General features: G+C 33.5%; 2 protein-coding genes across 3 annotated transcripts in view; one reads left to right on the plus strand and one right to left on the minus strand.

Annotated features, from left to right (window-relative positions):
- LOC145334704 (putative peptidoglycan muropeptide transporter SLC46) overlaps positions 1-18,889 on the plus strand; it is a 60,487-nt gene extending 41,598 nt beyond the window's left edge. The window contains exons 15-21 of the mRNA XM_080180278.1: positions 4,701-4,724; positions 5,751-5,820; positions 14,063-14,132; positions 14,734-14,769; positions 15,181-15,296; positions 15,709-15,782; positions 17,364-18,889. Coding sequence (XP_080036404.1) covers positions 4,701-4,724; positions 5,751-5,820; positions 14,063-14,132; positions 14,734-14,769; positions 15,181-15,296; positions 15,709-15,782; positions 17,364-17,403 — 430 coding nt within the window. The 3' untranslated portion in view covers positions 17,404-18,889. The remainder of the gene's footprint in view (positions 1-4,700; positions 4,725-5,750; positions 5,821-14,062; positions 14,133-14,733; positions 14,770-15,180; positions 15,297-15,708; positions 15,783-17,363) is intronic.
- LOC145334705 (uncharacterized) overlaps positions 18,784-20,195 on the minus strand; it is a 47,581-nt gene continuing 46,169 nt past the window's right edge. Inside the window, exons 6-7 of one of the 2 annotated variants that reach the window (XM_080180279.1) lie at positions 19,789-19,841; positions 18,784-18,937 (exon numbers count right to left, since the gene is read on the minus strand). In XM_080180279.1, coding sequence (XP_080036405.1) covers positions 18,820-18,937; positions 19,789-19,841 — 171 coding nt within the window. In that variant the 3' untranslated portion in view covers positions 18,784-18,819. The remainder of the gene's footprint in view (positions 18,938-19,788; positions 19,842-20,195) is intronic. The other variant, XM_080180280.1, reaches the window with a different exon arrangement.

A 20,195-nucleotide genomic window follows, 5' to 3' on the forward strand; every position in this document is an offset into this window, starting at 1 on the left:
CCCCTTGAAAAAGACCCCCCAACACAAGAAAAAATAGAATTAACTTAATGAAATTAATTCTTTTTAAATAAAAAATATTGCTGTTGAATTCAATGACCTCTCCCCATCTCAAGTGCTCCTAAAGGCCTCTAGGGGCGTAGCCACTAGTACTAAATAATTATATTCTGAATTGTTTCATACAGACGAATGGACGTACAGACAGACACTGATTGTAGAGTATCTGTGTTATGTATCCTTTTAATAAAGTAACAGGATATACTTTCTACATGTGTCTGTGTGTTGTGTACCAAGGGAACTCACTAACCACTGAACCGATATGGTTCTCCTTTACATGGTAGCTTCTCATAGAACCTGGTAAGGTTTATAAATATTTTGGGGGAGAGTACCACCACCCTCCAAAGAGAAATCGCCACTTAAAAAAGACCCCCAACACAAGAAAAAATAGAATGAACTTAATGAAATTAATTCTTTTTAAATCTAAAATAAAAAATATTGTTGTAGAATTCAATGACCTCTCCCCATCTCAAGTGCCCCTACAGGCCTCTAGGGGCGTAGCCACTAGTACCAAATAATTATATTCTGAATTGTTTTATACAGACGAATGGACGTACAGACAGACACTGATTGTAGAGTATCTGTGTTATGTATCCTTTTAATAAATTAACAGGATCTAAATACATTCTACATACATGTGTCTGTGTGTACTAAGGGATCTCACTAACCACTGAACCGATATGGTTCTCCTTTACATTTTAGCTTCTCATAGGACCTGGTAAGGTTTATAACTATTTTGGGGGAGAGTACCACAACCGCTCTAGGAGAAATCACCCCTAGAAAATAATAAACCCCTCTCATTATTATTTAAAAATTTTTCTTTAAAAACTGTAATTGAAAGAGGGGGTTTGACTCCCCCCAAACCCAAGGGTCCCTGGATGCCTCTAGGGGCGAAGCGGCTGCTAGTATAGTGTTCCATACTATAAAGTAGTAAGGTTTTTGTCTGAAGCTAAAGATTATAGAAATTTCGGGTCTGAACTGGTTTTACTTATCAGGAAAGCTTTATAAATATCTTGGGATGGTTTTATGCTATTTTTCTGACATTCCCCACCCAACCTAAGGTTAGGGGCGAAGCAACTAATAGATTATACAGTAAAAGCCTAAGATGATTAGTCCGATATGGTACATAATAGACGCATGGGAAAAATGATTAGTCCGAATGCGTCGGAAACGACGCAAAAAAAAAACTTCTTTGGTATGCCACAAATCAAAAAATCTAAAAATACAAATGTCTTACAATCCCTTAAGGAAGCTGTGTTTAAAATTTCAAGTGATTCTGACGACAGGGGGGAAGTTCGGCACTAATGGGTTAAGGTGGGAATTGGGGCCCGATCTGTAAGGGTTAATTTCTACATTATGACTTTTGAGTATAAGGTAGAAACCTAATTTTTTTTTTGGGTGGGGGGGAATACTTAGATATCAATGACCTTCTGAGAAAAGTGGTGTTATGACCGTTTGACCGCTCCCTGCCCGACTCTATGACCGATTTTTTTTTCCGGCTTTTACTACAGACATATATCATGAATATCGTGGCTTCTACTACAGCTATACATTGTTTTGGTAAATCCTTGAGCAACAATAAACAGATAAAATATTAATTGGCGCCGCCAACCGCCGTTTTACCGCCGTAATCGCCGAAAATGGCGGTTTCCGTTATTTGCCATTTTTCGGCGATGATCAGAAAAAAGTATTTTTTTGTTATGAAAAATAAAAGTTCGTCCTAAAATTTAGTCATCCTAGCTGCAAAATTGGCCGCTCTACAGCTGTTTTAAAATTTAGCGGCCTGACTGCTATGACTAGAAAAAGTAATTTTCTCTAAAAATACACATGAACCACCAGAAAAATTTTTTACGTCTTTATCTGTAACAGGAGCCGAGATAGAGGGGGGGGGCTCTTGGAGCCCCCCCCCCCCCGATCTATTAAGGCGGGAATTGGGACCCGATCTGTAAGGGTTAAATATTTTGGAAGAACGTGTTAAGTAACTATTATAGATTTAAATATTATGTGAAGAATGTTGAGTGGAAGAAAAAAGGAATGTCATCACAGATTATTCGGTCTTTTGTGCAGGGAGAGGCAAATAGAGAATAAAATGGCCGTTGCTACAAAAGACCAACTCTACAAAAGACCTACACCTACAAAAGACCAACTTTACATAAGACCAACACCTAAAAAAGACGAACACCTACATAAGACCAACAACTACAAAAGGGTCGATTTGTTAAAAGAAAGGTTGTATCAGGTTCGGAACTATTCCGTTACGTAGCCAACACAGACTTTGGACAAACTGTCGGACGGAATTTGAATTTTGTCTTTGTGTTTTTATCGCCATATATATACCATTAAAATAGGAAGATTTTTTCTTTAAAATTGTGAATATTTTTATACAACTATTTCATTACATTGCATTGATACAAAAAAAATAATTTTCTGTTTTTTCTCGTAATTGTGTCGTTTATAATCTATTTATAGCATTCATGTTATTAATTTGATCAACACAGATATAATGGTAGACCATTTGTAGTTTTAGACCTTCCATCATTACGATTTTAGTAGGTGTTGGTCTTTTGTAGGTGTTAGTCTTTTGTAGTGTTGGTCTTTTGTAGGTGTTGGTCTTTTTTAGTGTTTGTCTTTTGTAGTGTTGGTCTTTTGTAGAGTTGGTCTTTTGTAGCAACGCCATAAAATGATCTACACAACATTGTATTATTTTTTTTAAAGTAAATAATTATAAATATAACCAGGACAAAAACAATCATGTCTTGGCCAAATTTCAGTTTTGTTGGCCCCGATGGGCGAAGAGCCGGGCTAACAAAACTAGTAAGTAATAATAATTTAGTTTGGATTTTAATTCTTCGTGAAAATTGTCTATAATACGATTTGCGATGCATAATATTTCAGTATGGCCAAGAACCTGAAGCCATACTGGAAGAATAACATTTGTCAAACTTTATGTTCTTTGTTAGTTTTTTTTTTGCATTTATGACACAGTACATGATAGTCATTGACAACAGGCAGTTAGGGGATATTGGGCTGTTTATTACATTGGGTCACAAAGTCAATAACGTTTGCTTATTTATTGGCTGTACAACCTTGGAGCTTTTATTGAATTTTGATAGGTTGGTTAATTTACTTCATGTCCAATCGTTTCATCAAAAAATCGTAATCTAGAGAAGAGACAATTTTGTGTATCATTATTGGGGATGAACATCAATGTATCGGCTATTGTCTTATCTCTTTGGATCCCTGCATTGACAAAGGTACATAAAGGAAATAAAAGTTTCTAAAAAAAAGTTTATAGAATGTGAAAAGTTCTTTGTCATGGCTATATGAATAATTATACAATGCATATTCCACTCTGGCTTTCAAACCGATCAAGTAGCGGGACAAAGTGTCCTAACAAATCAGCCATGTGACGTCATAAAAATGAGGGACATAATAGGAGAAGTGGGAAAGAAAACCCCTTAAAAAGAGATGGATAATCACATGGATGATTTGTAAGACACTTTGTCCCGCTACACCGATCAATATCATCTGGATTAGAACCGGTTCTCAGCCATACTGAAAAATCATGTATAGCATCGAATTACAGACAATTTTTCACCAATATTTAAATAGAAATTTGCACTAACCCGGTCCTTTCTTGAAAAGGAAGACTTAATCAGTTTTTACTTATTGAAATCATAAGCTCGAAACAAAACAAAAAACGTGCTACTTTTTAAGGAATTAGTTTAGCAACGCCTCTAGTATTTAAGAGCTTTGTATTCGAAGTGATAGGAAAAGCAGTAAATAGCCTAAAACCAAACCAAAACTTATCTAGAAAAATAGACTAAAACTATTTAGGCACCTATTTCAAGCCTCCATTTAATGGAGAACTCAATCAGTTCAGTAGTTATCGAAATCTAAAGCTACAGATTAAAAAACCGTATCACTTTATATAATACTAGCGGCTTCGCCCCTAGAAGCCTCTAGGGGCACTTGAGGAGGAGAGAGTCGAATTTAATAATTCAACTTCTTATTTTAGATTTTAAAAGAAAAAGTAAAAAAAAAATTTTTTTTTTTTGGGGGGGGTTCATTTTTTGGGGGGGTTGGGGGTGTCCCACCCCCCAAGAAAATAGTTATAAACCTTCCCGGGACATATGAGAAGCTACCCTGTAAAGGAGAAACCGATCGGTTCAGCGGTTAGCGAGATCCTTCGGTACAAACAAACACACAAACACACACACACACAAACATACAAACACACAAACACACACACACACATCCTGTTACTTTATTATAAGGATGATAACGATTATTTTCTCTATCTTTTAGAAGCACTTTTTTATCCTTTTTTGTCTGTTCTTTTTACCTATGCTATGAATTGCACATGTAGCACAACCAGAGAGGGATGGGACATAAGGCCGTTTATTACAATAGTCCCCAATTTTATATCAAAACGTTTTCTTATTTGTTAGCTCATCAACTTTACATACTTTTCATTGAATTTTGATTGGTTGGTTCGTTATATTGAGTGTCCAAACGTTAAAACCATAAAATTTCACAGAAGGGGTAAATTTGTGTATCATCATTGAAGATGTACATCAATTTATAGGTCTTTTTCATATCCCTTTAGATCCCTGAATATAAAAGAATATTGTTTAATATTTTAGTGTCACAATTACAACAGTAACAAGGTCAGTTTTTATTATTAGCAGCGCAGCTATTATTTAATTCTTACTAAAGGGACAAAGGTGTTAAATTGCCATCTCTTAAGTATAAACGTCTAATTATGAAAAAAAAAATCTTCCAAAATTTAAGAACAAATTCCACTAACAGTAAAACAATTAAACAACTTCATCCATAGGATAAATTTTAAAAAACAATAATCGACGTTTGTCCTTTTAAAATGTTTTACCTAATATTCTTATAGCCATCGCTTTTCTATAAAATTTTTAAACCAGTAACTCTCACCCTCCAGAATATGGCTTTAAACCCACTTATGGAAAGTTTCTAGAAAAAAAAACATTTATACTTTATCATTTCTGGATAAAGCTCATAAAAGATTATTTATTGCAAGAAAAAAGAGGTATATTGATATATAGTATTTCTCCAATATAAATATTTGTTTTAAGTCTTATTATTATTTACCTTTTTTATATAAAGAAATATTATATTATAATATACTAAAAAGGATGTAGCAATCAGTTTTATTTCTCTTTATATGCAACGTTAGAAGGTTTCTATGTTCTAGTTTTCAAATAGCTAAATAACTTTTTTGTGCTATTTTTGGTTTCGGTGCTATGTGTAGCTATTACTAGTTCGTAAGAATGGAGGGGGCAGTGATTGTTTCACATTCAAGTCCTCACTCAATGTCTAGTCGAGTACAGAGGTTGTTTAGGTTGGGTTTATGTAATACAGGGAAGCCCTGCATCATTAAGGCAGATCAGGTATAGGTCCTCGAAAGGTTAGGGTTACCCACATTGGTTAGACAATAGGGACAAAGAATAACTCCACTCACCCTTGATTTCATTTCAAATGGGCACTTTGAGGGAAATCACCAAGTCATGTCCCTACCTAATCCCATATTCACCAGTTACCAAAGACAGAATTTAACACACCATCGAAAGATGGAATTGGGTGGGACAGGAGAATACTTTCTGCGACCTCCATGAATTCTTGGTAGTGAATGAATTTTCACTGATTCCTATAACAATTTAAAGATCCTTGGTGACCAAATGTGTTGGTCCTCTGGAGGTTGGCAAGGTTTTCAGTATCATGGCAGCTTTCCAGGTATGTATTTATTTCAATCCTGTTGAACGAAGCAACTTATAGTGCCTATAAAAAAAGACGTCATACCATACAAATGACAAATGATAGGCAAGTATACATGGCTATTACCAATCATAAAATTTATACTGGCCTATCATTGGTAATTGTATAGTATAAGGTCATTTATTGTAGACATTATAAGCTGCTTCCTTTTTAACATTGTTGGTGATCTGCATATTTACCTAACAAATCAATCATAATGTATACTCCACCGTCAAAATTAAGGGGTTATTATACCACCTCTAGGATCCTATGTCTATTCTTAAAAAGTCTCGCCCTTCCCTGGTGGAACACTGTGCACGCCACTGGTTATAATGGTTAATTGGGTATAGTCCCATTCGTGGCAACGCACCTTAAGGGGCGATTCTTCGTATTTTTTACTCAACCTTTATCCTATTTCTAGCCCATGCGGGAGGCTCTAACCCTGCGGGTCCAATTATCTAACCCTGTGGGGCAATCACCTAACCCAATATCACCTAACCTAACCTAAAATTACCTATAAAAGCTATTTTTAAAATACGACGAATCGCGCCTTAAGAGACTAAAGGGACTATTCCCGGTTAAATTATTACTTGGATCTTACATCAGATTTTTATGTTCTATCAATAAAGTGAAACACGCAGCGGGCTTTATTAACGATTTCCTCCTTCCACCCCCTTTACCACATTCCCTCCTCTCCTACTAGATGAACGAACTGATCAATAAATAAATTTCATTTTAGCAAGCTAAATTGACAACAATTTTCCCCCCTGCCATAATATCCACGGATATTCTGCATTAATTATGGTTATGATTCGGTATTAATAATTCGGATCATGGAAAGAAAACAAAGTCATTCCTTAATTAGGACAGAAGTCACCTTCCTAGGAAGGACATAAGTAGCTTCCCTTATGTGAGAATTTGTTAGATGAAGGGCATAACTTGTCTCCCTTAACAAAGATTTTGCAAGATGAAGGACATAAGTAGCCTCCCTTCACCACACAGAACCTAGCTTTTTGGTCCTTCACATAGCAAAATCTTGCATAAAATAGTTTATCTGTCCTTCACATAGCAAATTCTTGCAAAACATAGCAAATTCTTGCAAAACATAGCAAATTCTTGCAAAACATAGCAAATTCTTGCAAAACATAGCAAATTCTTGCAAAACATAGCAAATTCTTGCAAAACATAGCAAATTCTTGCAAAAAATAGCAAATTCTTGCAAAATATAGCAAATTCTTGCAAAACATAGCAAATTCTTGGAAAACTTAGCTTTTCTGTCCTTCACATAGCAAATTCTTGCAAAACATAGCAAATTCTGGCAAAACATTGCAAATTCTTGGAAAACTTAGCTTTTCTGTCCTTCACATAGCTAATTCTTGCAAAACATAGCAAATTCTGGCAAAACATTGCAAATTCTTGGAAAACTTAGCTTTTCTGTCCTTTACATAGCTAATTCTTGCAAAAAATAGCAAATTCTGGCAAAACATTGCAAATTCTTGGAAAACTTAGCTTTTCTGTCCTTTACATAGCTAATTCTTGCAAAACATAGCAAAATCTTACAAAACATAGCAAATTCTTACAAAACATAGCAAATTCTGGCAAACCATAGCAAATTCTTGCAAAACATAGCAAATTCTGGCAAAACATAGCAAATTCTTGGAAAACTTAGCATTTCTGTCCAACACATAGCAAATTCTTGCAAAACATAGCAAATTCTTGCAAAACATAGCAAATTCTTGCAAAACATAGCAAATTCTTACAAAACATAGCAAATTCTGGCAAAACATTGCAAATTCTTGGAAAACTTAGCTTTTCTGTCCTTCACAGAGCTAATTCTTGCAAAAAATAGCAAAATCTTACAAAACATAGCAAATTCTTGCAAAACATAGCAAATTCTGGCAAAACATAGCAAATTCTTGCAAAACATAGCAAATTCTTGCAAAATATAGCAAATTCTTGCAAAACATAGCAAATTCTTGCAAAACTTAGCTTTTCTGTCCTTCACATAGCTAATTCTTGCAAAAAATAGCAAAATCTTACAAAACATAGCAAATTCTTGCAAAACATAGCAAATTCTGGCAAAACATTGCAAATACTTGGAAAACTTAGCTTTTCTGTCCTTCACATAGCTAATTCTTGCAAAACATAGCAAATTCTGGCAAAACATTGCAAATTCTTGGAAAACTTAGCTTTTCTGTCCTTTACATAGCTAATTCTTGCAAAACATAGCAAAATCTTACAAAACATAGCAAATTCTTACAAAACATAGCAAATTCTGGCAAACCATAGCAAATTCTTGCAAAACATAGCAAATTCTGGCAAAACATAGCAAATTCTTGGAAAACTTAGCATTTCTGTCCAACACATAGCAAATTCTTGCAAAACATAGCAAATTCTTGCAAAACATAGCAAATTCTTGCAAAACATAGCAAATTCTTACAAAACATAGCAAATTCTGGCAAAACATTGCAAATTCTTGGAAAACTTAGCTTTTCTGTCCTTCACAGAGCTAATTCTTGCAAAAAATAGCAAAATCTTACAAAACATAGCAAATTCTTGCAAAACATAGCAAATTCTGGCAAAACATAGCAAATTCTTGCAAAACATAGCAAATCCTTGGAAAACTTAGCATTTCTGTCCTTCACATAGCAAATTCTTGCATAAAATAGCATTTCTGTCCTTTCAATTTATGAGATCTTAAGCTACAGACAGAAAAACTTTGCTTTTTTGTTTTCAATAAACCAGGATATCATAACACTAATGGAGTAACAATGTTGTTTGCAAAGTACAGTTGAAGCTTTCTGACTGCCCTTGTACTATGTGTGTTAGTGTCTGTGTATGTTCTCACAGCTTTAGTGGCCAGGTGGAAATATTGAGAGCCAAAATTATCAATTTAAAATTTAGAAATGTAGATTCTCAACAAAAATGTAGTCTCTTGATTTTTTTACTAGGCTCATTACATATTTTTTTTTATTTTTTAGAATATATATTTTTTTTTGGCCACTTGTACATTATTAACTTTCTCCCGTTCCTTGACTGGCTATCTATCTATCAAACTTATTTCATAATCCTTTACAGTAGCCAACACATAAAATATTAGACCATAAGTATTTAATATGAATCTAATATTTCTACATATTTATTTTTGATTATTATATCAAACTATTTTTTTCTTCATAAAATATACCTATACAATTATCAATGCTTATATAAAAGAAACAGGAGAAATTGCCCAAGAAAAAAAAAATTAACTAACCCTCTCAAAGATAAAAATTTGGACATTTGTATTTGATGAAAAGTACACACCTCTCTACATAGAGCATAGGCATATTAGTGTCATAGCTGTTAATCTCATCTAATGCAATTCTCCATTTATCTGGTACAAACTCTAAAGATGGTTGACAACTTCATTTTCAGCGGTTCAAATAAATCAGCTGATAAATTATGTAACGATTGCAAGGGCTTACTTTGAACTTTTAGGAAAGCGGATAGAAAGTTAGATTTTTTTCTCCCCATAAATATTTAGAATTGAATAAATAAGAGTTTTTTTTTATTTTTGTAATACAAAATAAAACTAATTTACCATTCCATGAAAAATCATCCCTGAAAAAATACTTGGTTTAATTATTAGAGTTGTTGTTTAATCTTTTATCTTTATATAAACCCAGGGAGGGAGGGTACATTAGACTTTAAATAAGTAAAGTATTGAAAGGGGTATTTTAAATTAATTATACTGGGAATGTACACAAATTTACCGGCCATTTTCCCTAGAGATCCCTGAAACTTCTGTTCAAAACGAAGCTTTTCTATAATTAGGTTGGTTCTTTCTATATGAAACAGTTACCTCTTTTCGTAAATTTAGACATGATATAATTGTCTTATCAATTTCAAACTTTGCATGATGATTCCTATAACAGACCCTACTGATTTTAGAGCTACGCTTTTATGGATGTTGTCATCCTTGTTTAATTTTGTTTATACTTATACATGTTAGTATATAAATAATTTAAATTTAGATTATTTAGATAGAGAGTAGACATTGGTCTGTTTATTACACGTTAGTCCCAAAAGTTTTATAATAACGTTTTCTTATTCGTAGATTAACCAACTTTTGGAACGTTGATTTTTGAATTGGTTGGTTAGTTTAGTTATGTGTTTAAATGTTCAACCACTAATTTTGATCTTAGAAAGGATAATTTTGTGCATCATCATTGGGGATGTATATCAATTTTCGGCCATTTTCTTTCCCTTTAGATCCCTAATTAGATCATAAGATTATTCGGGAATAGTCCCTTTTGTGGCAACGCTTTAAGGGGCGATTCGTCGTATTTTTAAAATGGCATTTTAGAGGTTATTTAGGTTAGGTTAAGTTATATTGGGTTAGGTGATTGCCCCACAGGATATTTTATCTCCAATAATTTTATGATTCATAGTTCAGGAATATACGACGCATCGTATTATATTTAGCTTTCCGCGGCCATAAAAATGTACATATTATGCTTTATATAATTTTTCAGTATTGCAGAGAACCGGCTCTAATCCACTGCATATTGCTAGCAGACAATATTTAAATAATATTAATTTACAATCGACGCAATGTAATAGTACATTATTAACAAGAGGAAAAGGGGGGAACGTTTAATTAAAACAGTGGAAAAAAAACATTGTAAAATAAAAAAAAATCAAATCAAAATTCTATATTTTCAATAATAGAAAAATGAGGAATAGTCCCTTTTGTGGCAACACCCCTTAAGGGGCGATTCGTCTTATATATTTTAAATGGCTTTTGATGGGTTATTTTAGTTTAGGTTAGGTTATATTAGTTAGTGATTGCCTCACAGGGTGAAAAAAATAAAGAATCGCCCCTTAAGGAGCGTTGTCAGGAAAGGGACTATACCCGAAAAATTAATTAGAATTAAACTACTCCTTAAGATCTACCAATTGGAACTGTCACATGAAAAATAATTAATCTTCTTAAATATATTACATAAATTCTTTAATTCAATGCTAGGACAATGGATTTAAATTTTTCTTCTCCAGTGTTCCAGTTACATGAAATTGTGGAATAAAGATTTAATTTTATTGGTTATTTTAAATAAACACTGAATAAGATAATATAAAAATGTACTCTTTAAACCTTATTTACTATTGTTAGGTAAGTTCTCATCTTCTGTTAGATAGAAGTTTAAACAGTACATTACTTTCTTCCTTCTATACTATTATGAAATTCCTAGGTGGCCAAAAAAATATATTTTAAAAAATACAAAAAAAATATGTAATGAGCCTAGTAAAAAAATCAAGAGACTACATTTTTGTAGAGAATCTACATTTCTAAATTTTAAATTGATAATTTTGGCTCTCAATATTTCCACCTGGCCACTAAAGCTGTGAGAACATACACAGACACTAACACACATAGTACAAGGGCAGTCAGAAAGCTTCAACTGTACTTTGCAAACAACATTGTTACTCCATTAGTGTTATGATATCCTGGTTTATTGAAAACAAAAAAGCAAAGTTTTTCTGTCTGTAGCTTAAGATCTCATAAATTGAAAGGACAGAAATGCTATTTTATGCAAGAATTTGCTATGTGAAGGACAGAAATGCTAAGTTTTCCAAGGATTTGCTATGTTTTGCAAGAATTTGCTATGTTTTGCCAGAATTTGCTATGTTTTGCAAGAATTTGCTATGTTTTGCCAAAATTTGCTATGTTTTGTAAGAATTTGCTATGTTTTGTAAGATTTTGCTATGTTTTGCAAGAATTAGCTGTGTGAAGGACAGAAAAGCTAAGTTTTCCAAGAATTTGCAATGTTTTGCCAGAATTTGCTATGTTTTGCAAGAATTTGCTATGTTTTGCAAGAATTAGCTATGTGAAGGACAGAAAAGCTAAGTTTTCCAAGAATTTGCAATGTTTTGCCAGAATTTGCTATGTTTTGTAAGAATTTGCTATGTTTTGCAAGAATTAGCTATGTGAAGGACAGAAAAGCTAAGTTTTCCAAGAATATGCAATGTTTTGCCAGAATTTGCTATGTTTTGCAAGAATTTGATATGTTTTGCCAGAATTTGCTCTGTTTTGCAAGAATTAGCTATGTGAAGGACAGAAAAGCTAAGTTTTGCAAGAATTTGCTATGTTTTGCAAGAATTAGCTATGTGAAGGACAGAAAAGCTAAGTTTTCCAAGAATTTGCTATGTTTTGCAAGAATTTGCTATGTTTTGCAAGAATTTGCTATGTTTTGCCAGAATTTGCTATGTTTTGCCAGAATTTGCTATGTTTTGCAAGAATTTGCTATGTTTTGCCAGAATTTGCTATGTTTTGCAAGAATTTGCTATGTTTTGTAAGATTTTGCTATGTTTTGCAAGAATTAGCTATGTGAAGGACAGAAAAGCTAAGTTTTCCAAGAATTTGCAATGTTTTGCCAGAATTTGCTATGTTTTGCAAGAATTTACTATGTTTTGTAAGAATTTGCTATGTTTAGCAAGAATTAGCTATGTAAAGGACAGAAAAGCTAAGTTTTCCAAGAATTTGCTATGTTTTGCAAGAATTAGCTATGTGAAGGACAGAAAAGCTAAGTTTTCCAAGAATTTGCTATGTTTTGCAAGAATTTGCTATGTTTTGCAAGAATTTGCTATGTTTTGCCAGAATTTGCTATGTTTTGCAAGAATTTGCTATGTTTTGTAAGAATTTGCTATGTTTTGCAAGAATTAGCTATGTGAAGGACAGAAAAGCTAAGTTTTCCAAGAATTTGCTATGTTTTGCAAGAATTAGCTATGTGAAGGACAAAAAAGCTATGTTTTGTAAGATTTTGCTATGTTTTGCAAGAATTAGCTATGTGAAGGACAGAAAAGCAAAGTTTTCCAAGAATTTGCTATGTTTTCTAAGAATTTGCTATGTTTTGCAAGAATTTGCTATGTTTTGCCAGAATTTGCTATGTTTTGCAAGAAATTGCTATGTTTTGCAAGAATTTGCTATGTAAAGGACAGAAAAGCTATGTTTATTAAGGTTTTGCTATGTGAAGGACAGAAAAGCTAAGTTTTGCAACATGAAGGACATAAACAGCCTTCCTAATGTAAGAATTTGTCAGACAAAGGACATAAGTCACCTCCCTTAAGTTAGATTTTGTTAGATGAAGGACATAAGTAGCCTTCCTTAGACCAATTTCCAGTGACTTCTGTCCTAATTAGGAATGACTTTGTTTTCTTTCCATGATCCAATAATTCTATATCATCCAACTGCAAATAAAAGTTTTGATGCTTTCCTACAAGTGACCAGGGAGTAATGACAGCCCCACTCTCTCTGAAATAGATTGATACTAGGGGGGGGGGTATTTTTTTCTTATGCTTAACCCCTGTATGGGTACTAACATTGCCTTGAACCTTTACCTTTTAAAACATTACCTTAAACCTGCGGGACTACCTAGTACTCAATATAACCTAACCTTACTACCCCTTTATTTTCATGTTTTTAAATTAAGGAGGGGAGGGAGGTTTGTCAGGGCTCAAGAGGTTACTTTGAGAGATAGCGCCAAAGTTTCTTTTCAATATAGTACAAACTTTGTAAAGATAACAATAACAGCATATGTGCATTAAAACAAAATAATCATTTTTACAAGGAACACTAGAAAGATTAACTTTAAGATTATTGGAGGATTTTTTTCTATAATGTTATTAATAACAGTAGGTCATTGATAAAACATTAGTAAGATTCCAAGATTTTTTTTTTTAACATCTAATAAGAAAACATGAAATTTCAAAACTTAAAAAAAAACATTGAAACCAAATCATTATGGATATCGCTAAAACGAGAAAGCTCAATGTGTCATGTGTGACGTCATAAAAATATGTCTATAAAGGAGGGATGAGAGGAGAAGTGGGAAAGGACTCTCATAAAAAAGAGATGGATTTTTATGACGTCACACACTTTGAGCTTTCTCGCTAAAACTATCTAGTGTGTGTAAAAATGTCAATGCTTCCAAAACAATAAAAAAATAGATAATTTTAAATGTATTATCAATGTTTTTTAATAGTAGTGGAAAGACGAAGCCCAATCTGCAATCTGTCCTACTTTTGATTCCTGTGACGTCATAAAAATGAGGGATAATCCATCTCTTTTTTAGGGGTTTTCTTTCCCACTTCTCCTCACATCTCCCTCATTTTTATGACGTCACAGGAATCAAAAGTAGGACAGATTGGACTTCGTCGAAATATTACCTGAATCATTTAGGCTATGGTACCACTAGCGGCTGGACCTACTTATGCCAACATTTACAAATACACTGTCAAATCTTTTCCAGGTTTGTTATATTTTTTCATAGATTTTTTAAACCTTTGCCCAAATGCAGGGTTCTAAATGGATAAGATAATGGCCGATGAATTAATGTACATCCCTAATAATAATAAACAAAATTATCCACTGTAGACTACAATTAGTGGTTAAAAAGTTAAGATACTTAACTTAATGAACCAACCAATCAAAATTAAACAAATGTCTCTAAATTTGTTCAGACAACGAAAAATATTGTTATAAAACTAATACTAGTGTAATAAACGACCCAATGTCCCCTTAGTCTCAGAACAAATTATTATTTTTTCACGATGAAAAATACAAACAATTCTCCCGAACATTCAACAAGAAATTATATAAAACAAGAATGAAAACACCCATAATACATTATTATATGTATGCTTTTTATTATAAAATTTAGACTAATCATCATTGAAATTACTACTCCAAAGGTCAAGTGAATTAGATAATATAAAAAAAAATTAATTTTACAGAAATGATAGAACAATTATAATATGCCATGAATCAACAATAAGACCTTTTAGTAATAGACGGACAGATCGACCCTAAACATAGAAAGCTTCGCTTTTAATTAATTGTTTAAATTCTAGGTGCCTTCCTGTTGTTCAGTGCTGCTTTGTATATAGGTAAATTTAAATTATTGATATTTTTATATTAGTTCAAGAGGGAAAAATGGTGACAGACGGATGAACATATCGAGCTTATACACTATACTACAAAAAATGTAGAGCCATAAGGCAATATATTTTCGTTGTTTTGGTTCTTACGGTACTTGTATTTCATTGACTGAATAATGACGGAGTTTAATAAGGAAACAGACGGAAAAACGAAAATATCCTGCTTTTTTTACTACTATTAACTACTAACAGAATACAGCATTACAATATAATAATTTTGTCGTTTTGGCGCTTGTATTCATTTAAATGAAAAGGGGCGGAGTCCAATAAGGAAAAGGGTGTTAACAGATAAACAGACAGACAAAAGAACATATCCAGCTAATAAAGTAGCTCCGCTTAAAAAAATATATCATATTTTAGTCGTTTTGGTTCTGATGGTGCTTGTATTCCTTGGAATGAAAAAAGGCGGAGTCTTAGAAGGAAAGAAGGAGGAGGAGCCGACAATTTTCAACTCTGAAAAGCTAGTTGAAAAGAAGGTTAGTTTATAGGATGGGAGGGGATATTATGATGTTCATTACACTTGTCCCCAAAATTTTATAATAACGTTTTCTTATTGTTTGGATTAACAACTTGGGGGACTTATCATGAATTTTATTTTGGTTGGTTCATTTGTTGAGTATCCAAACGTCTTAACCCCTAATTGTAATTCATAATAGGGTTAATTTTGTGTATCATCGAAGGGGATGTACATCAATTAATCGGCCCTTGTCTTATCATCAGTTTATATCCATTAGTTTAGCCGCTAAGGGTACTTGAGAAAAGGGGTTGGGGAAGTTTTTTTTTTAAAGGGTGAAGGCACTCTGGACGGTTTTAGGCTATTTTATCGCCTCTACCTTTAAGTACTATGGGCCCAGCCGCTAGTGATATCTATGAATTAATTGTTTCTAGGAGCTGGGTGCTAGTTTATTGGGAGGAGATACAGTAGACACTGCTCCAATAAATGAACAACAACGATTTTCAAGGTAAAAGATCTATTTATTTAGGGGGGGGGGGGATCTCATCTTTATCCCTTGGGAGTCCCTTCATTATGCATAAACTCATGGGCTGCCAATCAGCCAATTAATTCTATTTGAAATTACCGACACAACCCAATCTTTCCCGATTTTGTATAATTTTTACGGAACACGATTCCAATGACGTCATATTTTTCTTTCCCGAAAAAGGGAAGGGGGGAAGAAAAAAAGAGATGGGAGAAAAGGGGGTTTTCCCCATCTCTTTTGAAGAGATTTTCTTCCCCCCTTCCCTTTTTCGGGAAAGAAAAATATGACGTTACTGGAATCGTGTTCCGTAAAAATTATACAAAATCGGAAAAGATTGGGTTGTGTCGAAATTACCGAAAATAAATTTTTTTAATGACAGAGAGTTGGTGTATTAACTTGTTTTTTAATGTAGCTGAAGGGAAGTGGGTAGGAAGGGGGGGGGGAATAAGTGAAAAGGGCTGTAGGGAAATTTTCACTTATAAGTGTTTGTCTGAATCATATTCCCTAGTCCCTGCATAAGCTTCTATCACCACTAGTAGTTCTAAAATGAAATGTAAGCAGGGAGGAAGGGGACATTGGACTGTAAATCACAATGGAACCCAAAATTTTGAAATGTGTTTTCTGATTCAAGTTTCATTAGATCTTGATAGGGTAGTTCAAACTAGCAGGATCCATACGGTCCACTAATGATTGAATTTATTATTAAATGTCTTATCACTTAAGATCCCTGAATGTAATGCTAGCAATTAAAGATGACATATACTAAAAGTTTTATATGTTTTTATTACATACATATTTTACAAGATCATTGCTTTGTAACGGAAACTATAACAGTTTAAATTTAGAATTTTTCCTTTCCTATCTATAATACAAAGTAGAATGCTGTCTGTCCGTCCGTCCGTCTGTCCGTCTGTCCGTCAGTCCGTCTGTCCGTCAGTCCGTCTGTCCGTCAGTCCGTCAGTCCGTCTGTCCCTTAAGATCTCGGTAACCACTGAACCGATAGGAATTTACTTTTCACCCCCAACCCCCAGAACCCATCCCCCCCCCCCAATTAAAAAAAAATATAAGCGAAAATTTGCGACCCATCCCCAATTTTTTCGGCTGTTTAGGTAATAAAAGATGTAATTATTTAGATATTCACATCATTTTTTGTTGGCACGTACCTAATTACCTCTTGTGGCAAAGCCCCTAGAGGCTAGGGGCGAAGCCGCTAGTATCTTAAAGTAACATAATGTCTTTCTGTATGTTTGTCTGCTAAGATCTCTTAAATGTTTGCCCCCCCCCCCTCCCTAAAAAGCAAAAACAATAATACTTTTTCTTTCTAGAAGACAATAAATGAAAAACCTCCCCCCTATTTTACTCTTTTTGCAATTTGACACAGCCAATATTGTCTTGTTGTGACGTCATAAATTTCGGGATAGGAGAAGGGAAGGGTGGAAGAAAAACTCTTTAAATGAGATAGGGTTATCCTTTCCCTTTCCTGAAACTTATGACGTCACAACAGGATAAAATGGGCGTTGTCTGCAATTTTGAAGGAAATATCTTACAATTTTTTTATTTTAGGTTCCAGGAAGAAATGAGAACGGTTGAGAAAAAACATTAGAACATTTCTGAAACAATCTGTTTTAAATTTAGTAAAACAAACTTTTAATAGATAACAATCAAAACTGCAATAAGAAGATTTAACTTCGTTTTTTAGTAGCGAAGCTACTCTATAATTCACAATGTCCGTCCGTCCGTCCGTCTGTCCGTCTGTCCGTCTGTCCGTCTGTCCGTCTGTCCGTCTGTCCGTCTGTCCGTCTGTCCGTCTGTCCGTCTGTCCGTCTGTCCGTCTGTCCGTTTGTCCGTCCGTCCGTCTGTCCGTCCGTCCGTCTGTCCGTAATTAATGAATTGGGGGAAACGTGATTTTCTCGGCTCCTATTCAGATAGATAGCTGAAATTTTTTTTTGAAGATTCTCACTATATATGCCCATCTAAAATATACAGTGTTTTGTCCGTCTGTTTGTTATTTGGGGTGCTAGATCGATTCCTAGATTTTTACGTTTTCGTGATTTTCTCAACTCCTTTTCAAGATAAAGGGATGTAATTTTAGGGATTAATTAATTTTATATTCTACACATTTTCACCAAGTTTTATTAATATTTTTTTATTAACTGGGGTGCTAGATCGATTCCTAGATTTTTTAGGTTTTCGTGGTATTCTCAATTCCTATTCAGGATTGGTTGTTGAGATTATCAGGGATTGAGTATGCTCATGTTCCACATTTTTTCATCAAGTTTCATTAAGATTTGTCTATTAATTGCGGTGCTAGATCGATTTCTAGATTTTTAAGTTTTCATGTTATTTTTATCTTTGGCCGTTTGTCTAAACATGTTTTTTGTGCTTCGCTAATTATGAATATTGTCACCCATCATTTTTCCACATTTTGTTTATATTTTTCATCAAATTTTCATGTATATTGATTGCTTATGTTTTTTTATGCAATAAATTTGTTTTGTATTGTAACAGAGATGATTATCCAAGTTATAAGACCTATAAAGATATCAGAATTAATAATAAAGATAAAAATCGTTTTTATTTTTTTTTATTGTGCCTCTAGTTCTAGTAAGCTAAATATTTTGTATGTATTTTTTTAATATCTAGTGTGTTTTATATAAAACTAGCGGTTACGCCCCTAGAGGGCTCTAGAGGCCCCTGTGGTGAAGGTGACCCCTCTACTTTCAATTGTACATATTAAAAGGAAAGTTTTTAAAAATGGGAAGGGTTCATTTTTTAGGGTGATTTCCCTTGGGAGGGTGATTGTACCCTCTCCCAAAATAGTTAGATGCTTTCCCAGTACCTATGAGAAGCTACCTAGGTATAGAAGGACCATATCTGTCCAGCGGTTACAGAGATCCTTTGCTACAGACAAAAATAGCTTACTACTTTATATAATAGGATATCTCTAAAAAAAACATCTCTTTTCTATTTTTCATAAAATTGACATTAATCCAAAATTATTCCACAAAAACCTGATTGTTCATAACACTTTATTATAGCACAAGTTAAATATTATAAATGTATAGTATGAATAAATAATTTTGTCTAAACTCTGGCTATTATTGCAAGCAGTTTCTGAACAATACAGCGTACAAACCCTGAAAAAGACAAGGACAATTATATCTATTAATAGCGCAGCAGTAAAAGCTCTTTATAGTACCTATAAAAAGATTACGTTATATAATACAAATGACCAATGATAGGTCAATATGCAAATGCATTATAATTGACTAATTGTAAAATTTATACTGGCCTATCATTGGACATTTGTATTGAACGACATCATTTTTTATTGGACAATAAGCAGGCCTTCGGTTCCTAGATGTCAAGGAGAAAGTCAAAGAGGCACTTAACTGCATTTAGGTAATATACAAATACGAAATTCTGGTTTAATCTTTTGAACACCAAAAAAATTACATAGTTGAAGAAATTCTAATTAGTTTCATCATCAGAACAATTTAATTAAATATTTCATTTGTATTTAAAGCTATAAAGATGGTGGTTAAATCCTTCGCAAAATAGTCTAAAACCTGCCCGTTTCTGAACAAATAGACATAAATAAATGTTGAATAGATTACCTTGGCTATTTAAAAAGATTTAATATATGTATGTTAGAACAATGATGACAACATCTATAAGGGCTAAGAATAATTTCAGTATCCAAAAATCAGATCAATCGAATAATTATATCATATCAAATTTTGTTATTAAAAAAAGTTAAAAATCAACATATTTTAAATAGACGTACGGACTTTCTGGTAAGAATTATAGAGTTGCTACGCTTTCTAAATTGTATCTAAATACTACAGGAATCACCATACACAGTTTGAAATCGATAGGACAATTCTAACATACCCAAATCAAAGAAAAAGCTGTCCGTTCCAGACGGACGGGCGGACGTACGGACCGATCCTAATCATAGAAAGGCTTCGCTTTTAAAAATACTTACACTACAGAACTCTCTCTCTGAGTATCAACTTGACAACCACTTTCCTTAATTTCCTACAAGTAATAGTTATTTCTCGCATCGTATCATAAACAGCTTTCCGCGGATATAGAATGTACAATTATAAGAATAAAACCAGTTTTTTTAGCCCCGAGGTGCCGATCGCGCGGGCTAAAAAAACTGGTTTTAATCTTATGATTGTACATTTTTAAATTCGTAGAAAGCTGGATATAATACGATGCTAGACATAGTTTTTTTTGTATGGATGAGAACCGGTTCCTATCCACCGGATTCGAATGAATACGAGAAAATGGTTTCTTAAATTTGGCTAAATATGAAAATATTTCATGCTAGTTGTCTCGCCCCTAGCCTCCAGGGGGAACCTAGTAAAAGTGTCTGACTCTGATTAT

Source organism: Acartia tonsa, chromosome 12 (assembly GCF_053477335.1).
Source record: "Acartia tonsa isolate MP-2025a chromosome 12, ASM5347733v1, whole genome shotgun sequence".
Lineage (NCBI taxonomy): Eukaryota > Metazoa > Arthropoda > Copepoda > Calanoida > Acartiidae > Acartia > Acartia tonsa.